The sequence below is a fragment of the Gouania willdenowi genome, chromosome 6 (assembly GCF_900634775.1).
Source record: "Gouania willdenowi chromosome 6, fGouWil2.1, whole genome shotgun sequence".
In the NCBI taxonomy this organism is placed as follows: Eukaryota; Metazoa; Chordata; class Actinopteri; order Blenniiformes; family Gobiesocidae; genus Gouania; species Gouania willdenowi.
In genome coordinates, this window is record NC_041049.1 from 62,169,090 (window position 1) to 62,191,525 (window position 22,436).

At 39.2% G+C, this 22,436-nt stretch overlaps 1 protein-coding gene across 1 annotated transcript in view; it reads left to right on the forward strand.

Annotated features, from left to right (window-relative positions):
• The window catches only part of usp3 (ubiquitin specific peptidase 3), a 29,035-nt gene that overhangs the window by 841 nt on the left and 5,758 nt on the right, over positions 1-22,436 (forward strand). The window contains exons 2-13 of the mRNA XM_028449570.1: positions 5,554-5,614; positions 6,589-6,723; positions 8,190-8,273; positions 8,470-8,548; positions 10,023-10,102; positions 11,356-11,469; positions 12,849-12,962; positions 14,099-14,248; positions 15,310-15,416; positions 17,594-17,674; positions 17,768-17,886; positions 18,004-18,117. Of these exons, the coding sequence (XP_028305371.1) occupies positions 5,554-5,614; positions 6,589-6,723; positions 8,190-8,273; positions 8,470-8,548; positions 10,023-10,102; positions 11,356-11,469; positions 12,849-12,962; positions 14,099-14,248; positions 15,310-15,416; positions 17,594-17,674; positions 17,768-17,886; positions 18,004-18,117 (1,238 nt within the window). The remainder of the gene's footprint in view (positions 1-5,553; positions 5,615-6,588; positions 6,724-8,189; positions 8,274-8,469; positions 8,549-10,022; positions 10,103-11,355; positions 11,470-12,848; positions 12,963-14,098; positions 14,249-15,309; positions 15,417-17,593; positions 17,675-17,767; positions 17,887-18,003; positions 18,118-22,436) is intronic.

Here is a 22,436-nt window from a genome sequence, read left to right on the forward strand (position 1 = left end):
TGAATATTTATTTTCACTGAAACATTGTGACAAATGTTTTTAGGTGGCACAGATTTGGTATATGGGTCGTGATAAGACACGTGTTCGGCCCGCAGGAGGAAGTAAAAAAAAAAAAAAGACAAAAAACACTAAATATTCTGTAAATGACCAAATAATGCAGTTGCAGATTTCTCAGCCCTTTTAAATACATACATTCAATGAAACTCCACAATATTTGGTTGTATAATCTTTTATGCAGTATTTTTATTTTGATAGTGCTTCGGGATGACTTGTTGTAATTTGCACAATATAAATAAAGTTGAATTTAATTTAAAATCTCAAATTGTTCAAAGGACTCAATTTTCCTCAAATGATTTCTCATATTTCCCGAAATTAAATTAAAAAAAACTGTCACAAAAATCAATTACATTTAAAGAGAAAATCCTGCAGGGACTGATATGTCACTTAGTGCTTATTGTGGAAGGCAAGGCAAGACAGAGGCGCGGAGAGAACGGAGTAGATGCCAGCGGTTTATTGTTGGGGTTCACTACAAGACAACACCACCATATATACAAGACTTCCTGATTGTGCAACCAATCCCACCGTGACACATACCCTGGCCAATCTGGCGATGAGTGCCCCTAGTGGACCGCCACACAGGCCCCCCCCGAAACGACAGAATGGGCACCAGGCACAACAAAACCCAGCACCAACACGTCAAAGAAAGGACAACATATCAAAAAACAAAACATGAACCCAGAACGGGCAAAAGCACCTCAAGTCCCCCGAGGAGGTCTAATAGGACGACCATAACGGCTGACTCGCAAAGTCCCAGGAGGGTCAGACACCAGCAGGCGCGGGGGGCGACCACGACGGCGGCGGGCTCGACCCGGACGAGGGGGCACACCCGGCAACAAAACCAGACGGGGAACAGAGTCCGTAGCAGCAGCAGGAGCAGCAGAAGCAGGAACAGCAGCAGGAGCAGTAGCAGCAGCAGCAGGAGGACGACCCCGGCGAGGAGGCAGGGCCGGAACCATCAACCCGTCGGGGTCCTGGTGAGCAGGCTTCAGACGATCAACAGAGACCCGCTCCAGGCGACCACCAAAGTCAATGACAAAGTTCTTAGGCCCCGCCTCCACAACCCGAAAGGGCCCATCGTATGGAGGTTGGAGCGGGGAGCGGTGGCCACCACGCCGGAGAAACACAAATCTCGATGACAGGAGATCCCTCGGCACTCGGAAACGAGGCAAACAGTGGTGCACAGGAACCGGAGCCAGCGCCCCTGCGGCCCCCTCAATGGGCAGACGAGGGGCCATCGGGACCGCCGGAGCCGAGGCAGCAGGCAGGAAATCCCCCGGGACCCTCAGAGGCTGCCCATACACCAGTTCAGCGACAGAAGACTGAAGATCCTCTTTGGGAGCAGAGCGCAGGCCCAACATGACCCACGGCAAACGGTCAACCCAGCCCCCATCCGTGAGGCTGGCCCGAAGAGCGGCCTTGAGGGAGCGATGGAAACGCTCACAGAGGCCATTCGCCTGGGGGTTGTAGGCTGTAGTGCGATGGAGCCGCACCCCCAGGCCCACAGCCATGGCGTCCCACAGCCCCGATGTGAATTGGGCCCCCCTGTCCGAAGTCAAATCCGCAGGTGTGCCGAACCGCGAGACCCAAGCAGAGATGAAGGCCCGGCCCACCACGTCCGTCGACGTAGATTCCAGGGGCACCACCTCCGGCCACCGAGTGGTTCTATCCACCATAGTCAGGAGATGCGTGCAGCCACGAGAAGGGGGCAAAGGACCGACCAAATCCACGTGCACGTGGTCAAAACGCCTTTCCGGCACCAGAAAAGGCTCCAGCGGAGCCCTGACGTGTTGGTGGACCTTAGCCCGCTGACAAGGCACGCAGGCAGCGGCCCATCCTTTGACGTCTCTGCGCAACCTGGGCCAGACGAACTTAGCGCTCACCAGCTTCACAGACGCCTTAACACCGGGATGAGACAAGGCGTGAACAGCATCGAAGATCCTGCGACGCCAGCCTACAGGAACCAGAGGCCGCGGCTGTCCGGTGGCCACGTCGCACAGCAGAGTGGTCCCATCCTCATGGCAGGGCACGTCCACGAGCTGCAAACCCGTCACAGCAGAACGACAGGCCTGGAGATCTGCATCGCCGTCCTGATCCACCGCCATAGCCGAATAATCCAAGCCTAGATGCACAGAGGAAACCAACACACGAGACAGACAGTCCGCCACCCCATTGTGCTTACCAGCAACGTGTTGAATGTCCGTGGTAAACTCTGAGATTGCGGCCAGCTGCCGCTGCTGGCGGGCAGACCAAGGATCCGAGACTTTGACCAGGGCAAAGGTCAACGGCTTATGATCCACAAACGCCGTGAACCGGCGGCCCTCCAACAGGAAACGGAAATGACGAGTGGCGAGGAAAAGAGCCAGGAGCTCCCTGTCGAACGTGCTGTATCTCCTCTCTGCAGTGCGGAGCTGCCTGCTGAAGAAAGCGAGGGGCTGCCATGCTCCAGCCACCCACTGCTCACACACCGCGCCCACAGCAATGTCCGACGCATCTGTAGTGAGAGCCAGTGGAGCCGAGGGAGAGGGATGCGCCAACAAGGCAGCCCCCGCCAGAGCGGCCCTGGCCGCCTCGAACGCCTGCAACCTGTCAGAGGACCAGGCCACTTCCTGCGACCCCTTCATCCCGCGAAGAGCCTCATACAGGGGATGCATGAGGTGAGCAGCACGAGGGATGAACCGATTATAAAAGTTCACCATGCCCAGGAACTCCTGGAGCTGCTTGACAGTAGACGGGCGTGGAAAACCCGTAACTGCCTCCACCCGTGCAGGTAGCGGAGCAGCCCCCAGCGAGGACACCCGGTGGCCGAGGAAATCAATGTCAGAGAGCCCAAACTGACACTTTGCTGGGTTGACAATCAGGCCATGAGAACTCAGCCGCCTAAACAACAGACGCAGATGCTCCAGATGTTCGGCTGCCGAAGCACTGGCAACCAAAATGTCATCCAAATAAACAAACAGAAAAGGTAAATCCCGTAACACAGAGTCCATGAGTCGTTGAAAGGTCTGCGCGGCCCCCCGCAGGCCAAAGGGCATCCGCAAAAATTCGAATAATCCAAATGGGGTTATAATAGCAGTTTTGGAAACATCCGCTTCATGCACAGGCACCTGATGGTAGCCCCGCACTAAATCCACTTTGGAAAAAACGGAAGCTCCAGCGAGCTGCGCAGAGAAATCCTGAATGTGCGGGATAGGATAGCGGTCTGGTGTGGTGACAGCATTCAGCCGCCGGAAATCACCACACGGCCGCCACCGCCCCCCCGGCTTGGGCACCATGTGCAGAGGCGAGGCCCATGGACTGTCGGAGCGCCGTACGATCCCCAAGCGCTCCATAGTTGCAAACTCCTCCTTCGCCAGGGACAGCTTAGCAGAGTCCAGACGCCGCGAACGAGCAAAGACGGGCGGCCCAACTGTAGGGATGAAGTGCTCCACGCCGTGCTTAGCGACTGCTGCCGAAAACGTCGGCACAGTCAGATCAGGAAACTCAGCGAGGAGGCGCTGATATACATCCCCAACAGCGAGAACCCGGGGCAGGGCCACCGGTTCAGCCCCCCCCAAAGAGCAGGGGTAGGTGGAGAACGAGACAGGGTCAATCAAACGGCCATTAGACACATCAACGAGCAGCCCATGAGCACACAAAAAATCTGCACCCAAAATAGGCACAGCGACTGAGGCAACCACAAAATCCCACAAAAACTGACGTCCAGAAAAAGAAACAGTCACTGACCTGGAGCCAAACGTACGGATGGTAGTACCATTAGCCGCACTCAGCGGGAGTCCCCGGCTGTCACTCAGCACATCGACGGCAGACGCAGGCAGGATGCTCCTCTGGGCGCCGGAATCCACCAACCAACGCCGTCCCGACACGTCATCCACGACAAACAGCAGCTTGGCCACCCCGCCAGCGCCCACAGCCGCTACTGAGCACTGGCCCTGGCGTTTCCCTGAGCCAGAAAAGCACACGGCGGCACGCAGCGCTTAGCCTTAGCACCGAACCGCCGATGGTAAAAACAAAGCGCGTCCTTCCGCCGGCGACGGTCCGTCACCGCGGCCACAGCGCCCACCTCGTCCGGCGCCGACCAGGAAGGCTCAGGAAGCAGGGCATGCACGCCGCACGGCCGGTTAGCCAGCAGAATCCGGTCCGCCTCCTCCGCCAAACCCCTGTAGTCCTTGGTAGCAACCAGCGGCGAGCTCGCCAGCGCAGTACGTACAGGAGGCGGCAGCTGACGGAGGAAAAGCTGCACAAACAAAAAGGAAGCATCCCCCGAACCGAGCAACGCCAGCATGTTCTCCATCAGCTCCGTCGGCTTACCATCCCCCAAACCGTTGAGGGACAGGAGCCGGTCGGCCCGCTCGGCATCCGACAGCTGATACAGCCTTAAACGCAAAGCCTTAATAGCGGCATATTTACCGTCCGCCGGGGGTTCCCGCAACACGCACATCGCCCGACGCGTAGTCTGAGCATCCAGAGCAGCGACAACATGGTAGTAGCGGGTGTCATCCACAGTAATCCCACGAAGCCGAAACTGAGCCTCGATATGCTGAAACCAGGGCTCGGGGTCGTGCTGCCAAAACTCCGGAAGCTTAACAGTAGCCGCATAGACCGCAGGAGCAACAACCGGCGCAAGCGGAACGGCATCGCCAGCGGCAAGCGACATGGTCGAGAGCGGAAAAAGAAACTCACGTCGAGGTCACCAATGTGGAAGGCAAGGCAAGACAGAGGCGCGGAGAGAACGGAGTAGATGCCAGCGGTTTATTGTTGGGGTTCACTACAAGACAACACCACCATATATACAAGACTTCCTGATTGTGCAACCAATCCCACCGTGACACATACCCTGGCCAATCTGGCGATGAGTGCCCCTAGTGGACCGCCACATTATCGCCTTAATAAAATACTTTATGTATCATTTATACATCAAAGTGCAAAGTTGGGGAAATTATTTTTGCCGTTGCTTGTTTTACTTTACAATCTAAAGTCTGTGATTGTAAACAGGTATTATTTATTAGGCCTAATCGCATTTTTATCATACGCTGTACAAGCCTCCCAATGTGATAATAAAACAGCCCGTCTACAGATGTATAAACACTAGATCAGTCATAGGCAACTGGTGGCCCGGGGGCCACATGCGGCCCTCGGTCTAATTTTATGCGGCCCCTAATGTAAATGTACAAAATGACAGAAATACTCTAAATGAGAATACATAAAAAATTACAAAGAATTACAACATTGCAGGAAGTTACAGTAAGACAAGATAAAAACACAGAAAATACTCAAAAAACACACAAAACTACTACAAAAATGAGCAAAACAACAACAGTAATACACAAAATCACTCTGAAAACTCTACCAAAATTATAGAAAATAACAACAAAAGTTCACAAAAAGACAAGAAAAAGCCAAAAAATACTCAGCAAACCAACAGCACTAACAAACAAGCAAAATGTAACTAAGGTGTCATAGAGATTGTTGTGACGTGTTTGTGTTTTATTTCAGTTTGCAGGTCAAACAAAAGCCCCTGGATTTGTCTGACCTGTATGATGGTGCACTGTGGAAGGTGAGCTGATCTCACTCTCGTTTTTCTTATTTGATCCGTGTAATACCTCTGACTTACAGAAATAATAATCCTCAGGTCAGATGTATGACTGTCAGTACACTCACTTTTCAATCTTTTTGCAATTCAATCGATTCAATGTTAAAAGCACAGTTGTACAACTTACCGATATTTGATCTTATTTTCTTAACCAGTGGATTTCAGATTTAGTGTAGACAAAAAAAGTGTTATATTCAACTGTGCAGACATTAATATTTTACTTTGTCTGTTCTGGTAAATCAAACTACCTAACAGATCAGAGATACGATTCTAACTTTGCAATTTTGGATTCCAACTTCATACTTTTGAATTATAATGTTACAATTTTGGATTATAACATTACATTTTTGGATTATAACGTTACAATCTTGGATTATAACGTTACAATTTTGGATTATAATGTACACATTTTGGATTATAATCTTACAATTTTGGATTATAACTGTACAATATTGGATTGTAACTTTACAATTTTTGATTATAATGTACACATTTTGGATTCTAACTTTACAATTTTGGATTAAAATGTTCAAATTTTGAATGATAATTTTACAATTTGGGATTATAATATTACAAATTTGGATTGTAATTTTACAATTTTGGATTATAACATTACAATTTTGGATTATAAATGTACAATCTTGGATTATAACTTTGTAATTTTGGATTATAACTTTACAATTCTGAATTATACATTTACAATTGTGGATAATAACTTTACAATTTTGGATTGTAAAATTACAAATGTGTAATGTAACTTTGCACTTTTGAATTATAACGAACTTCACAATCTTGGATTTTAATTTGGCAATCTTGGATTATAGATTTACAATTTTGGATTATAGCTTTACAACTTTGTTTGCAGAGAGGGTGTGGAATTTACGATACATTGTGCACATTTGTTGACACCTTCCAGATGTTGTTTCATTCTTCTGCAGGTATGTCAACGGACATGCTAAGAAGCACTTTGAGGAGAGTCTGGTCCTCGGGACGAGTCAAAGAAAGGGCGAGAAACAGGAGGAGAAACCCCGTCACTGTGTGTGCATGGACAGCAGTAACTACAGCGTGTTCTGGTCAGTTTCCTTCCCTCTACGTTCACTATGACTCACTGTTCATTGGTTCAATAATTGTGTTGTGTAATCAGAACATTATCATCTTTCTCACTGTAATGAGGCTTAAGTTGGCACTTCACTTTATAAAATAACCACTTCATAATCAACAGAGCTCCAGTTTTAACTGCCCATTTTTCATTTCCCAGTTTTGTATCAGTTATGTAACCACTGAAGGGGAAATGATGCGTAATTGATTAGCTGCTTATCATGGCACCTATTGGTAGTTATAGGCAGCGATCATGAACTCCTTGATTTTTATGTTTTTGAAGCAGAAAAACACGCAAGTGTTTTTGAAGATCTTTTAAAGACTTTAGTTTAGCTAAATTTAGTTTTGCACGAGAGGCTTAGTGGAGTTCATACCTCACTGGTCATTGTCCTGACAAGCCTTTGTGTGGGAACATGAGTGTTTTTGTTTTGCAATGCTAAATACCGCTAAACATATTTAATGTAGTTATTTATTTATAACCTTTATTTATACAGGTAGTCCCATTGAGAGAGTAACTGTTTCCATTACCATTGGTAATGCGCAAAAAATCAAAATAGCACAATAAAACTTGCTAATGGAAACACCTGAATTAAAAACAAAAAAAAAAAAACACTCAAATATCAGTAAAAAGATTTTTTTTCAGACGTTTTGATACTGAAAAGTGTCACAAAAGCGCCATGGAAATACTTTTTTCACAATTACGCATCAAATGATGTGATGTACCTGGTCACATGACCACTTTAGAAGAGGAGACCCAGAGATTTCTTATCATTATACTTTACAATTATTAGTGCCACATTAGAGAGTAAACAACAAAAACAATGCAGAGTGTTATAAGCTTTCTGCAGTTAAAGCGCAATTATAAATATACTTTAAAAATATCACTTTCATTTTGCGTAAAACTGTAATGAAAACACAGCTACGAGCTGCATTTCCATTACAGATTTTCACAAATTAAAAGCGTTATTTCGAAATGTCGACCAAGTATAATTGCGCTTTGAACGTGTTTCCATTGAACGTTGTTTTGGAGCCTCGTAACTCTTGAAATCTCATCCCGTGAGACTTTGTTGCAGAAAGATGGATGCTCAGAACCTCCTTATAAATCTTTATATTCCTTTGTTGTTTCACTTCTAATATGGCAGTAATAATTTTAAAGTATAATGCTAAGAAATGAGAAGTGGTCATGTGACCAGGTACATTACATTCTGTGTTGTATATTTGCAGAAAGTGTTTCCATGGCGCATTTGCGACACATTTCAATATTGAAACGCCTTAAATTCCTCCTCATGAAAGCGTGAATATTTGAGTGGGTTTTTTTTAAAATTCAGGTGTTTCCATTACCAGTTTTTATTGCGCTATTTAGATTTTGTGCATTTCCAAGGGTAATGGGTAAAGCTGGTGAGGTCTTATTTTCAAGTCTCAGCCAATTGTCTTTTCACAGTTACAGATGTGATGACTTTGCAGTAAATGACACCAAGCTTGGACAGGTGCAGAAGGTGAGGGAATATCTCCAGACTTTAGAAAAGTAAGTAATAACAATTAAAAAACAACAGTTTCACTCATGCTTTACCTTATGTTTACTCTTAATATCCAGGGTCACATTTTCTCTTCTCTTTCATTTGTTGTATTTTGTTTTAGTTTTGATTCATATATTTTAAGAAGTGAGATGAATTAAGTAGAAGTAATAAAAAAGACACTTTCATATTTGTGATTGTTTACAGTCCAGCACTGAATGACAGACAGAGAAAACGGAAACTTCTAGAGAGTCCACTTCCTGACAGCAAGTTGTTGAAAAACAATGTAAGTAGAACTTAATAGGCCTGGGCAATATATCGAGATTCAAGATATATCGAGTTTTTCATTTTGGTGATATAGAAAATTACAATATTGCCTATATGGAAATGTTTTTAGTTTATAGCTTATTTTGTATTAAAATACTGGTTTTACGAGTTGCTGCTCTTGCTACTTTTCAGAACAGCATGAAAAGCACAGTTACCGTAGGTCACATGTGTCAAACTCAAGGCCCCGGGGGCCACATCCGGCCATTTGAAGCATCCACTTCGGCCCGCAGGAGAAAGTAAAAATGACACATATGCTTATATTGCATGATTGCAGTCATTTTTAATGTTAAACTGTTAAAAAAAAGTCAACATTCTTACAAAATCCTTCAATATTCCTCAAATTATTACATCGTAATTGCCTTAATTAAATAAAAATTGGTCACAAATCTAGGAAAATTAAAGTGAAGATCCCTTTGGGACTGATATTTGTCACTTACTGCTTGGATATTATTGGTTTCTTACATATTTTTGTATTTTATGTAGATGTTGGAGTGCAAACTAGTGCACAATGATGCTGAAATTACTCGTTTTCCTGCTTAAAATCTGTGGCCAACTTGAGATCAAACTGCTCCGTATTTGGTCCCTGAACTAAAATGAGTTTGACACCTTTGCCGTAGATGGATTTCTAAGTGTCCTAACCCATACTACAGAACTCACTCACACGTGCTGTCCCTTCTCAGAGAAAAAGCCAAAAGTGGCATGTATTGTGCAGCTGTTTCTTTAATTAATGAATGTGCCTGTGTGGCTTTATGTATCACCAAATTTGACCTAGAATTGTCTTTCTGCTAAGACTTTTTTGGAGTTAAAAATATCAAGATTTATATCGTATATCGCTGTTTTGAGAGAAAATATTGCGATATAAATTTTTGTTCATATCGCCCAGCCCTAGAACTTAGTCTCAGGTAATTGTTTCGTTCTCATGTCAAAGTGTATCTCTTCTAGGGATGTCCCGATACAACTTTTTCACTTGCGATACAATACCGATATTGCGGCCTTGAGTATTGGCCAATATCAATCCGATTTAACAACGGCACGAATCATACATACTTTTATTACTTATTTTGTTGTGTGAAATGTTAGAAAAGGCTTGATTATTAAAAAAACACTAACCCATTTATTATAAACCAGTGGATCACATATGATTCATCTTTTAGAAGAAGAATATTCTATGATTGAATAAAAGAAATAGAAGATATTGAAAAAATAAATCCAAAAAACAATGAATATTATATTCGAGATTTTAGATGGATTCCAATAAAATCCGATGTTCGTTTTCTGGCTGTTATCGGACCGATATCGGATCGGGACACCCCTAATCTCTTCTCTTCTTTTTTTTTTTTAATTTGCCAGCATTTCTTTTTCAGTTGAATGAGTTCTAGCAGTAGAGCAAAAACATTTGGTTCAACTACACATGTATATATTTTTTCTTTCAGGGCGGCACAGTTTTAACTGCCACTGGTTTACGAAACTTAGGCAACACGTGCTTCATGAATGCTATCCTGCAGTCGCTAAGGTAAGGTCGTCCACTAGGAATTAGGTTCTGGATGTGGGTGGCAGGAAAGTTCAGGCTTTAATTGTGTAGCTGTGCCCCTGCAGAGCCTGGGCCCCATGTTTTCCACATTATTAGTCAAGTCTGGGGTCTCACTCAGGGGGATTACACAGAACACTCTTTGTAAATGACTGTTTGAAAAACAGCTTAATCCTTTTTTAGTGTTAAATAACATCCACTTTTTAAATTTTTTTCCTTTTTTTCCACTTGAATCTAGAATTAGCCTCAGGTTTTGGTCTGCAACAGGGTTGGGGTTAATTACATTTATCCATGTTTAATTACAACTAAATTACAATTATGGTGACTGGCATTTTTCCAATTAGAACTAAACTTACAATTATTTTCCCCCTGAAAGTCAATTACAATTACGTTCTCAATTATTAATGTCCAATTACAATCAATCACAATTATTGAGCCTGAAATAAATAAGCCCATAAAACATAACCTTCTTCTTGTGTTAGCTTTTTGTTAGCATCTTTTATGATAACGGGTCAGTTTTGACCCATGTCTTAAATCAGCTGTAAAATACACTTTTGTTTTTCATCTCTTGGTTTCCCTGTTAGGCTTCCTAATCAATGAAATTGTTAGTTGTTTTTTTGAGTAATTATACCCCTATATTGAATTTTTTTAAATGGTAAAATGATCCTGAAAATAACAGACAGGTTGTGGGAAAAGCTGACATGAAACACATTTATGTAAATGTTTACTACGTATGTGTAAGACATAAAACTGTAACATGGTTCCCTAGGTTTGCCTTTCATTAAATTGTAATTGACACATTTTATATAATTTCCATGCCAATTACAATTACCAAGTCAATTATCTGAACTCAATTGCAATTAATTTACGCTTACAAAAGCATTAAATCATGTATATTATAATATATTTTTATTATATCATATTATTATAATACATTTATATCTTTTTTTCTGTTTCTATTTATATTTATATATAGCCTCTATTATTGTGTTGTTTATTTTGTTTTTATTGCACTTTATCTAATATTAGCTGTAATATAAAATACATTTTCCCATGGCAGGATCAATAATAAAGATACTTTAATTATTAATTACGCAATTACAATTAAAATTGACCCCAATCCTGATTTTCAATAACGCATGAAGTAGAAAACAAATCGCCGTCTTGATTTTATCACGTTAAATAGTTTTTATATCAGGGCGTCACAGATCTTCTGACTTCATGTGTTTCTTTGGCAGCAACATTGAGCAATTCAGCTGTTATTTCAAGGAGCTGCCTGCAGTGGCTCTACGCAGCGGTAAGACGGCAGGAAGAAGGATGTACCACACCCGCAGCCAAGGGGACAATACTGTGTAAGGAACTTTATTACCATCTGGGCATTGCTGTTAGTTGCTGTAGTCGATAACGTCAACTGTAATAACTAACGTTCATCATGTGAGTCATCAGGAAACACAAGTCTTTGCAGGGTTCCTGAGGATTGTACGGATCATAAATCATGCAGGATATCTGGACCATACTTACCCCCTGTTTCTGAAGTCTATAAGAAATTCAGTTTATGGATTTGATTAAGTTTAAAACATCTTAAAAATGTATAAAGCTAAATACAGAACACTGTTGTAGAGTAGAAAAGGGGATTATGATTTGTGGGGGGAATTAAACTTTAGAAAGAGAACTTTCCAGACTACTTTGAAAAGCATGTGCATCTTAGTTTGTGGGGATTTATCGCTTTGGAACAGTTTTAATATTAAAATTAAAAGTTGTAACAACATGAAGATATTTCTTTTTTTTTTTATTAAGCAAAACTTATTAGACATGTGGAGGTTGATTTAAGTATAAGGAGGACTATAAATGCTTGTTTTTGTTTATTTTTATGTGTATTTATATTTATATGTATATATAATGCATTTGCTCAAATATCAGTCATTTTGCTCTTTGTGAAATAGCTTTAAAGTAGGGGCAGGATTAGATAAGTGTTGAGCTTATTTCTACCCCTTCTCAAGCATTATTGGGGCTCTTTTTAAGTGAGCAATGATTGCTTTACATTGTTTTGTTATGTTTAAGATAAATAAATAAATCAAATCAACTCAAATCCTTAAAAAGTCCTAGAAGGCATAACATTTATGAATCTAAAAATAAGTCCTTAATTGTCCTTAAAATGTCTTAAATCAATGTTTGAAAAGTTCTAAATTTTAACACATAAGTATGATTTTATGATTGTAATTGGTCTCACATTTAAAAAAAAAAATTATAAACAACATGGGAAAAATTTAAATTTAACCAAAATTGCCTGCCCATCAAATATTTTTCTGTTTTATAGATTTCTGGCTATTTTTGTAGTCATCTTGTATTTTTTGGGGTGATGTTGATTATTTTTGTCTGGTTTTTTTTGTGTATTTTACTGTTATTTTGTGTGTTTTGTGGGTGCCAGTTGTACATCTGCACTAGACACTGGAATAAAAAAAATCTACCCTAACCCTATGTAATTGATGTGGGGTTTTTTTCTCCCAATTATATTTACTGTAAAATTGGTCATAAATTTAATTTATCTTAAAAAGTCTTGAATTGAATTTGACTAAAGCTGGGAGAATCCTGTCTTTGTCACCATCCACCTCTGCTGCTCTGCTCTACATGCATAAATGCTCTTTATTGTACCAGGGGTTTAGTTTGGCACATGTTTGGTGGATTTTATACATTATAAGTGTTTTGAATATTCTTGATTTAATTTGTGCAGGTCTTTGGTGGAAGAGTTCAGGAAAACTCTTTGTTCTCTATGGCAAGGAAACCAGACGGCCTTCAGTCCAGACTCTTTATTTTACGCTGTATGGAAGATCATGCCAAGTTTCAGGTAAATCTCCAAAATAGAGATAATCAAAGGTGATGAATTTCACATCATTTATGAACTCTGTTCTACATGTTTCTACATGTTTGTACGGGTTTTTGTTCACAACATTTACACTAGAGTCAGACCAATTAATCAGATTGATTTTACCTATCACCGATTGATCGACATCGGTCAATAATCCAGGACGACGAATCGGTCTGGTTTTAATATGCAACTGATGTATTAACGTTTGTTCTGAATAGATATTCAGTGGCTCTGTGGCTAAATTATAAGCTGACACTTTATAATAATTACACATTTACAACACTGGGAGAAGTCACGCAATCATTGTTTAAGGCAGAGGTGGACAACGTTTATCACAGCAGGGCCACAAAAAAGTGATTTTCTGATTCGAGGGTCAAATGATCCACATTCATGTCAACATTTAGAATAATGACCAATCTTTGTGTTTGTGTTGTCATTTCATGTGTTTTTGGTGTAATTTATTGTTTTGCTTCATTTTTTGTGGTCCCTTTGCTTTCTGTGTTTTTACTTTTATGTGTTTTTGAAGTTATTTAAATTATTTTTGTCTCATTTTGTTTGGTTTTTTATTGTTTGAGCCAATTTGTGTATTTTTGTTGTCGTTTTGTAATTTTATCGTTTGTTTTTCTCATTTGGTGTGGTTTTTTGTTTTTTGTTTTTCATTTAGGCGTTGTATGTTTTTGGAGTCATTTTGTGTATTTATGTTGTCTAGTGTATATTACTGTAATTTTGTTTGTGTTTTTAACTCAGAGGCCAGTCAAAATTAGAGTACGGGTCGCATGTGGCCGCTAGGTGCCCGTGTCTGGTTTAAGGTTTAATTGAGGCTTTTAATGTTTGAGATTTGAGAAATGTTATATATGATTTTTTTTTTCTCCTTATTTTAATTTAGTATTGTTTTAATTCTTTGTTTTGAATCATATTTTAGGTATTATGAAAATTTACAGTATGTACAGTATATCCTCTGTATATCAATGTTCTTTTTTCATAGATCAGCTATCGACCAATTTATCAGTTATTGTCAGATTCAGTGGATATCGGCTTTTTAAACCCTGCAGTATCGACACGGACCCTAAGCATTTTATATCCGCTCTAGTTTAAACCATTCCATGTGTTTACAGGGGATACCAACAGCAGGATGCTCATGAGTTCATGCGTTACCTGCTGGATCACCTTCACAGGGAGCTGCAGCACAGTCGCAACGGAGCGTCTTATCCAGTCTCACCCCAGGATGGACACCGACTCTCCACCGTGGAGGGAAAATGCTGCATGTGAGTTTCGCGTTTTCAGTCTTTTTTTCTGTTCCTCTCCTTTTAGCATTTATGTCTGTTTTTTTTTTAATTTTTTTTACCCCAACTGATAGCTGTTTATCTAAAGCAGTGTTTCTCAAATGGGGGTACGCAATGGAACTACAGGAGTACTTGAGAGTGTGGAAAATAAACAAATGAAAGCATTAAAAATATGGGGTTTTATATTGTTTAGTTTTAGTTGAAAATGATAATCATACTAAATATTACCAGGAACTCACAAAACAACAAGAAAACACACAAAATAAGACAAAAAAATACTGAATCATAAAAAGAACAGACAAACAACAACAAAATGCACAAAATGACACCAAAAACACACACAATGAAAGAAAAATATGACAACAAATGAGAGAAAGATTCACAAGATCACTACAAAATACACAAAAATAACAGAGAACCATACAAAGCAACATAAGAAACAACTAAGTTACACTAAAAACACACAATGAGATGGAATAAGTTAAATAATATCAACAACACACAAAAATGACAAGAAAAACACACAAAATAAGAGAAATAAAAAGAACAGACAAACAACAACAAAACATACAAAATTACACAAAATTGTCTAAATAGAAAACATGAACTGAAAATACAAAGAGTGAGTCTTGGTCCCACATCAGGAGGGAGATGACCATAAATGAAAAACTATATAAATACATGTATTCAGGAGGCACTAAATACTATTTAATTCCACTCATTTACAACATGAGATTCTTTAAAATATATGTTATAGCTCATTTCATCATTATATTCTATAGTTGTGTTTTCATAGAATTCAGAGTAAAATTCTGAAGTTGGACAAAGGGGGGACTTGGAAGGAGGAAGGGGGTATTTGAGTCAAACAAGTTTGAGAACCACTGATCTATAGCTTCATGCATAGTGAAATAAATACCTTTATATAATTACACTGGTTAATCTTGAGATAACATGACATTTTGTGTTTCTGTTGATCAATTTGACGATCAAAGAACTGCAGAATATTTGGTGTAAACTATGTTACACTTCCTCCTCCGTTACAGAAATGGCACTGCCAGTGTTGTCACACACAATTTTGGTGGTGTTCTTCAGAATGAAGTTAACTGCCTGATATGTGGGACAGAGTCTCGGAAGTTTGATCCATTTCTTGGTAAGAAATCAAGTTTTGATAAAGAACCAAAATATTACAATGGTAGTAATCAGGGTTGATGTCAATTACATTTTTCAGTTACAATTACATCTTCATTTATGTTTAATTACAGTTTAATTACGATTACAGCATTTTACCCTACTGATGATGTGTTGTTTTTTATCCTAAGAAAATCAATTACAATTATGTTTTCAATTACTAAAGTTAAATTACAATAAATCACAATTACTGAGCTTTTAATAGATAATAAATAATAATAAAAAATGTACCTTCCTCTTTTGTTAGATTTCTGTTAGAAATCTCTTATGATAACAGATCCTAAATCAGCTGTAAAATACACTAAAAACTAGGGATGTAACGATTCACTCAACTCCCGATACGATTCGATTCACGATACTGGGTTCACGATACGATTTTCTCCCGATTTATTTTACAAAATGGGACTGTAGACAAATGATGACTGAAAAATATTCCTTTATTTTTTTGGGGAAAACACTGTACTATTTTCCTTTTATTTTTCATTGTCAAAAGAATCCTTTGATAAACTATTCAAAACAATGCAATTTAACTAAAAATAAATCTTGAATGAAATAAATAAAGGAATAATACAAATGAAGAAGAAGCCCATTAATTTAAATTCTGGTTCTATAGTAAACAATTCAAAACTACATAATAGTTATTTTTCTTTTTAAAAGTGCAACTGAAAATGTATTTTGTGCCTTAACAATTGGACTTTAAAAAAAAAAGAAAACAGTCATTTTACTGTATTTACGTCAGATATTTGTTGGGACCAGCAGAGGGCGCTGGTAACCCAATGGTCGGTTGGCATGCAGATATTCCACCAGTGAAGAAGAGAAGCTATGCTAGCAGACAGAGCTAATAGAAAAACGTGACTTTTACAGATATTCACGTAATATTACAGATATTCTTTCGGTGCTAAAGGGGTAAAGAATCATTTATGAGCATGTTTAACAGTAAATGGCGGCCAGAAAGAAAATAGTAGCAGATTCCGCCCGCCACGTCCGCTTCTGGAAGGATTAATATATAGCGCCCTCTGCTGTTTAAATTTTCAGAGCATCGATGTGAACCGTGGTACCTATGAATCGATTTTTAACTGCCTTACGATTAATCGTTACATCCCTACTAAAAACAAATATATATTATCTAATTTATTTCCTATCTATTGATTACCTTGTTAGGTTTCTCAATCAAATTTTTTTTAAATGGTAGAATGTGTGAAAGCTCGATATGAAACATATTTTAATTACCCACATATGTGTAGAACTGTTCATACAACTCTAACATGGTTCCCCAGTTTTACGCTTAATTAAAATTGATGACTTATTGAATTTTCAAGGCAATTACAATGTCAATTATCTAAACTCAATTACAATTTGAATAGGATTATGACAGCAAAATATTTTTTGAATTACAATTACAAATGTAATTATGCCATAATTGTAATTAATAATCAATTACGCGATTACAATTATAATTGACCCTAACCCTGATAGTAAAACTTGTTAGGGGTGGGAACCTCTGGGTACCTCACGATACAATACACGATACAAAGCTCACAATAACGATTATCTCACGATATGACGATACTGCTATTGTCGATATATTGGTCAAAAATCAATCTACGATAATCTATGACATAACAAGAAAAAAAAGATTGAGTGAAAAAATAACATTTTTATTTTATATCTCTGAAAGACAATAAATTTAAAAAGTGTCCTATGAACAGTGACACTATTTTAGTGCAACATTTCTGTAAATAAGTGTCAACATACCAATGTAAACAAATAAGTATCTCCAATAGTGCTTTCTGTATAAATTGGGTCTTTCTTACCAGTGACACCATTATAGTGAATTATTCCAGTAAACAATATATTGGTTCCTTCAATAAACAGTGACAACATTTCTATGAAGACGTACCTGCACATTTTAGTGCAAAAGCAGAAAAGGTTTTGAAAAAAAATAATAAAAAAATGATAATTAGCGCAAGCATATCGATGATCGATCGTGCGAAAAAATATCACGATATATCGCCATATCGAGATATCGTCACACTCCTAATACTTGTCCCTCTGCTCATCTTGCCACTAAGAGATTTAAGACCATTTTATTTATACAATTAATAGTTAAAACATGTAAAAGTGTTATCTGTCCCTCAGATCTGTCTCTGGACATTCCCAGTCAGTTCAGACAAAAGAGAAGTAAGGACCAGGAGCCAGGGCCAACATGTACCCTGCGTGGTAAGAGATTTCACATGCTTTGTTGTCTGAGTGACTGTTGTTTTATTTATTTTTTAATTCTCACGTTGCATGTTTGAACTGTCCATTTTTTAGACTGCTTACGGAGCTTCACAGACCTGGAAGAACTGGATGAAACTGAATTATACTACTGCCACTACTGTAAGAAGAGACAGAAATCAACTAAGAAATTCTGGGTCCAAAAGCTGCCAAAAGTACAAAACTCAAAATGACTGTAATACAAACCTTCAACAGAAGTTTTCATTTCTTCTGTCTGCTATATCGGGACAATGTTTTTTTGTGTTGAGTAGAGGTTTTCTTTGCTATGGTAGGTCTTGTGCCTGCACCTGAAGCGATTCCATTGGACAGCATTTCTGAGGAACAAGGTGGACACGTATGTGGAGTTTCCCCTGAAAGAGTTGGACATGAGGGGATACCTACTGGAGGTGAGCTCATCATTAGGGGACATGCTTATTCTCAGGTATCACTGTTGTAGTTTAAACATCATTGACATGCATGGCCAACCTGTAAATCAGTGGTTCCCAAACAGGGGTACGCGTACCTAGGGCCCTATAAAATCCACGTTAACGGAATCGCGGACGGAATCACGTAATCGACCAATGAAAATGGAATCCACTGTTGAACGCTGAAATTGACAGAATGTGGATGAAACGCCGCCATCGTGAGGCAACAAACATTTTTTTTTAATGGGTAAATGTTTCCCCGGACCACGATTAGATGCACTGCTCGCCCCCCCTTCCATCCTGGCCGCTTCAAACACTGTCCTAAAGTCTAAACCACACGAAACATCGTCAAAAACTGCCAAAGAAAACTACGCAACTCATCACTCACTCCAAAATAAGGAGCCGATTAGTTCTCGCTTAACTTTAACTCATTGACTGCCAAAGATGTCTAAAGACGTCAATTGTGTTTTTTGACTGGGATTGCTAGTGACCAACTGGTGACATGTAGGTGGCAGCAGTGCACTTTTGGAAGAGAGATCACCCTTGATGGGCAGAGCTCAGAGAAACTGGAAAAGTGTTTACAAGACAGTAAATGGCTCAACGAGAGTTGATGCTGAAGTTCACAGCAGCTCACACTCGACCAGAGCATGTGTGGAACTAAGTGGACTATTGAGTGTCGCGATGGTGAGAGAAAACGAGGGGCAAGTGGTGAGACTCGGCATGTCCAGGAGGAGGAGGAAGTTGCTTGTGTGGAGAATGATGGGGGGGAGACTTGGAGGAAGGCCAAAATACAGTAAGAAAACCATACAACTCTGACCCAGATAGCAAAATAATAACAATTTTGCCATCAAAAGCCCGGTCTCAATGTTGTTTTTGTAGGTTTATAGAAGGAAACCAATGTTGTGGTGTCCCTAAAGCAATAAAAATTAGCTTCAAAGTCACTAATAAGTTTTTCTCAGCTTTTTGTCACAAACTGGCGATTTGTGTGAAACTTGCCTCTATTCAACTACTGATTACGGAAGAACGAAAACACCCTATCAACAAAAAAATTATATTCTGAGGAAAGTAGAGAGTCTAATCTTTCAGAATCTGGTTTCAGATTGTCATAGTACAAAATATTCTATGGATCTTGAAAGATCTAAAACGCCTGGCAATATGGGGTTAGCTGCTCTGAAAATGGCTGGCAGTGAATGAGTTAGGTGCACTTCTCGCCCCCCTCCCATCGCGGCCGCTTCAAACACCATCCTAAAGTCTAAACCACACGAAACATCGTCTAAACTGCCAAAGAAAACTACGCAACTCATCACTCACTCCAAAATACGGAGCCAATTAGTTCCCGCTTAACTTTAATGTGTCTGTGAAACTCCTTTAGTTTCTTGTCGAGCGCTGAGGCGCTCTATGAAAACGTGAGCATTCTACATCATCTTCACCTTCTCAAAGTGTTTGAACAACATCTCATCACTGCTGCAGAAAACCTGTAGATAAAGTTGGCTGTTGTTGTGGAAGAGACCACTGATGCCAGGGTTTGTAGAGTCTTAAACATCGTTTCTAATACTGTAAAATATTCTGGCTCCTAGTGGTGAAATACCTGATGCATCCTTGCCTCCATTTGTTTTTGTCTAATCCTTGTGGTCAGGCATGATGTCATCAGCATCATTTAAATTAAATGAAGTTGATCAAAACTTAAACAATAAACCTGCTCAGATTCAGTAAACCATTGATCCCTGAGGGGACATTGGGTGACATTAATGCAGCTCTCATACATATTTATATGACATATACATAATTAAAAAGGAGCAGTCAGAATAATCCATGTCAGTACAACTTATATATACCTTTTTATTGTAGCTTCCTCGTTATTTTAAATGAAATTTTTATTTTTGGCATACATTTTTGTTTAATTATAGTTTTTTTTTTTTTTTTTAGGATTTATTTTCTTTCCTCACAGGAGCTAAAAAGTAATATTGTCTGAAAAAATGTATTCATATTTCTAAAAGAAAAAAAAGAATGTGGAAAAAAAAGGAATTTGGAAAAAAATAAAACAAAATTTTAAAAACAATAAAAATTGATTTTATATAGGCCCTATATACCCTTAGACCAGGGGTTTTCAATCTTCACTCTCAAAGGAGCCATTTTGCCTAATCTCACCTCAATTAAAGTCCTTCCTGAGCCAAAAAAATGCTTCTCAATGAAGACAATACAGTGTATGAAATTCTATACAGTTAAAATAATATTTAATCATTTTTTGAAGGGCTACAAAAAATAACTTGAATTTGATAACACATGATCATGTCAGTCAACACATGGTAATTCCTAATTTTTTGCAACATATTAAGCATACATATTAAGCTGGCATGTTGGCAATTAAATATTTTTTTCCACACACAAATGAAGTCTCTATTTTCTTCTATCATAGAATTTTTGTTATCTTACCAGGGATTTAAAACTTAAGGTTAGCCACAGGAAAATTGATGGTCTGAGTTTACAGGAGTTGAAGTAGGAAGGTGACAGAGTTATTGCACAATGTGATTTATTTTGAGGTTAACTAATTGTTTCATCATTTTATTTGAAGTTAATGTCATTAATCATCAATACCCTCTGTAAAAAATAACAATTCATTAGATTAATTTGTTTTTGTAAAGCTACAGGGAGCCATTGCAAAAGGCTCAAAGAGCCACATGAGGCTCCAGAGCCGCAGGTTGCAGACTGCCTTAGGGGTAGCGGAGCACATTACAGGGGGTACTTGGAAAGATTTAACAATTAATTTAAAAATAATCAGAAAATGTACCTAATTCCATTTTAGGCTATTTTTTTTTTTGGACAAATTTAGTACAAACTAACAGTACTGTTGCTCAATAAAATACTAACTTTTCTTGTAATATATTGAAACAGGATTGTTTTATGTTTCTACCTTCTGACAATAGGACACAATAATTAGCTACATTTTACATAGGAGACTATATGAACAATGACCAATTCTTCCAAAACTTGCTGACCTCAGATTGAATAACTTGGATTCTTTTATATGGATAACCATCAAATTGGAAGTTGCCGGGATCGCCGCGGGGACTAGCTCGTCCCAACAAGAGAGAGTTTGGGCTGATGTACTCTACGCAATCTTTTCCAGATACGGTTGGCCTGCCTGGTAAAGCTGCTCTTCAGACGGGTTCTTTCTCTCTTTAGCTGTTTTACAGTCTTCTCTATCGCGTCAGCAGTTCTTTGGTCTTTAGAGGTCCTTGATCATCTCCTCCCCAAGCTGCTAGTTGGTTAACAACTGTCAAGTTTGTATGTGTTTGTAACACCACTGCCCAACTTGAAGGGCCAGAGAGGAAGACAGAGGACGCTGAGAACAACTCTGTGCTTGGTTGACAGTTTATTTTAACTGTTCCTTGGTTAAGCAGGTTTAAGCAGGTTGTTAACCTGGACAAAGGAAGAAGAGGGAAAGTTAGAATCAAAGCATAAACAATTTTCTCATGCTGAGATGTTATATTTGCAATTAAATTAAAGAATCTAAGTCTACCAGCACTGTTATTTTTAGTTAACTTGATCCATTTTCCTGATTTAAAGTAAATGTTTTTGTAATATTAAACAGTATGCTCAAATTATACTCACCTAATAAAGCAATACACAACTAAAAATCAAACCTAAAATGTACTTAATTTATAAATAGTTATTATAAATCCTTAGTTTGAAATTTACTTGATCTATGAAATATTTGAATTCTCATTACATTTTCTCAAATTGCATTGCATTTATTTATTTATTTAATTTATTAATTAAACTGGAAATACACATTTCACTAAGTGTTAAGTATTAATATCAATCACTTTAAACAAACTATAATAATTTTCAACTTATGACATCACCTGGAACTTTTCTTTATCTTTAACTAAAGACTTACTTTTAATCATTTTTACTTAAGTTATTTAACCACATAGTCCTTTTATTAACTTAAACACTACTCAAATCAAATTATTCTAATAAGAAAGGATGACGTCTCACTGATTTGACCATCCCATCTGCTGCGCAGTTTAGTGCATTGCGCACGTGCACCTGTCCAACACGCGCTGACCTGTCTGTCAAACAAATACCTTCCCCGAGCATTTTATCCATAACGCACATTAACCAATGATTAACATACCGGTGGCGTCTCTGCTCCTCTCTCATACACTGCACTCTCGTGTCAGCTGGATGGCTCTGCTCGCGCTGTGCGCCCTGCTGCTCTGAGGTGATGTCCTCTGCTCATTACGCAGCGTCTCCAGCTGATCCAACCCGACCTGATGGTGCACCGCCCTTTTAAG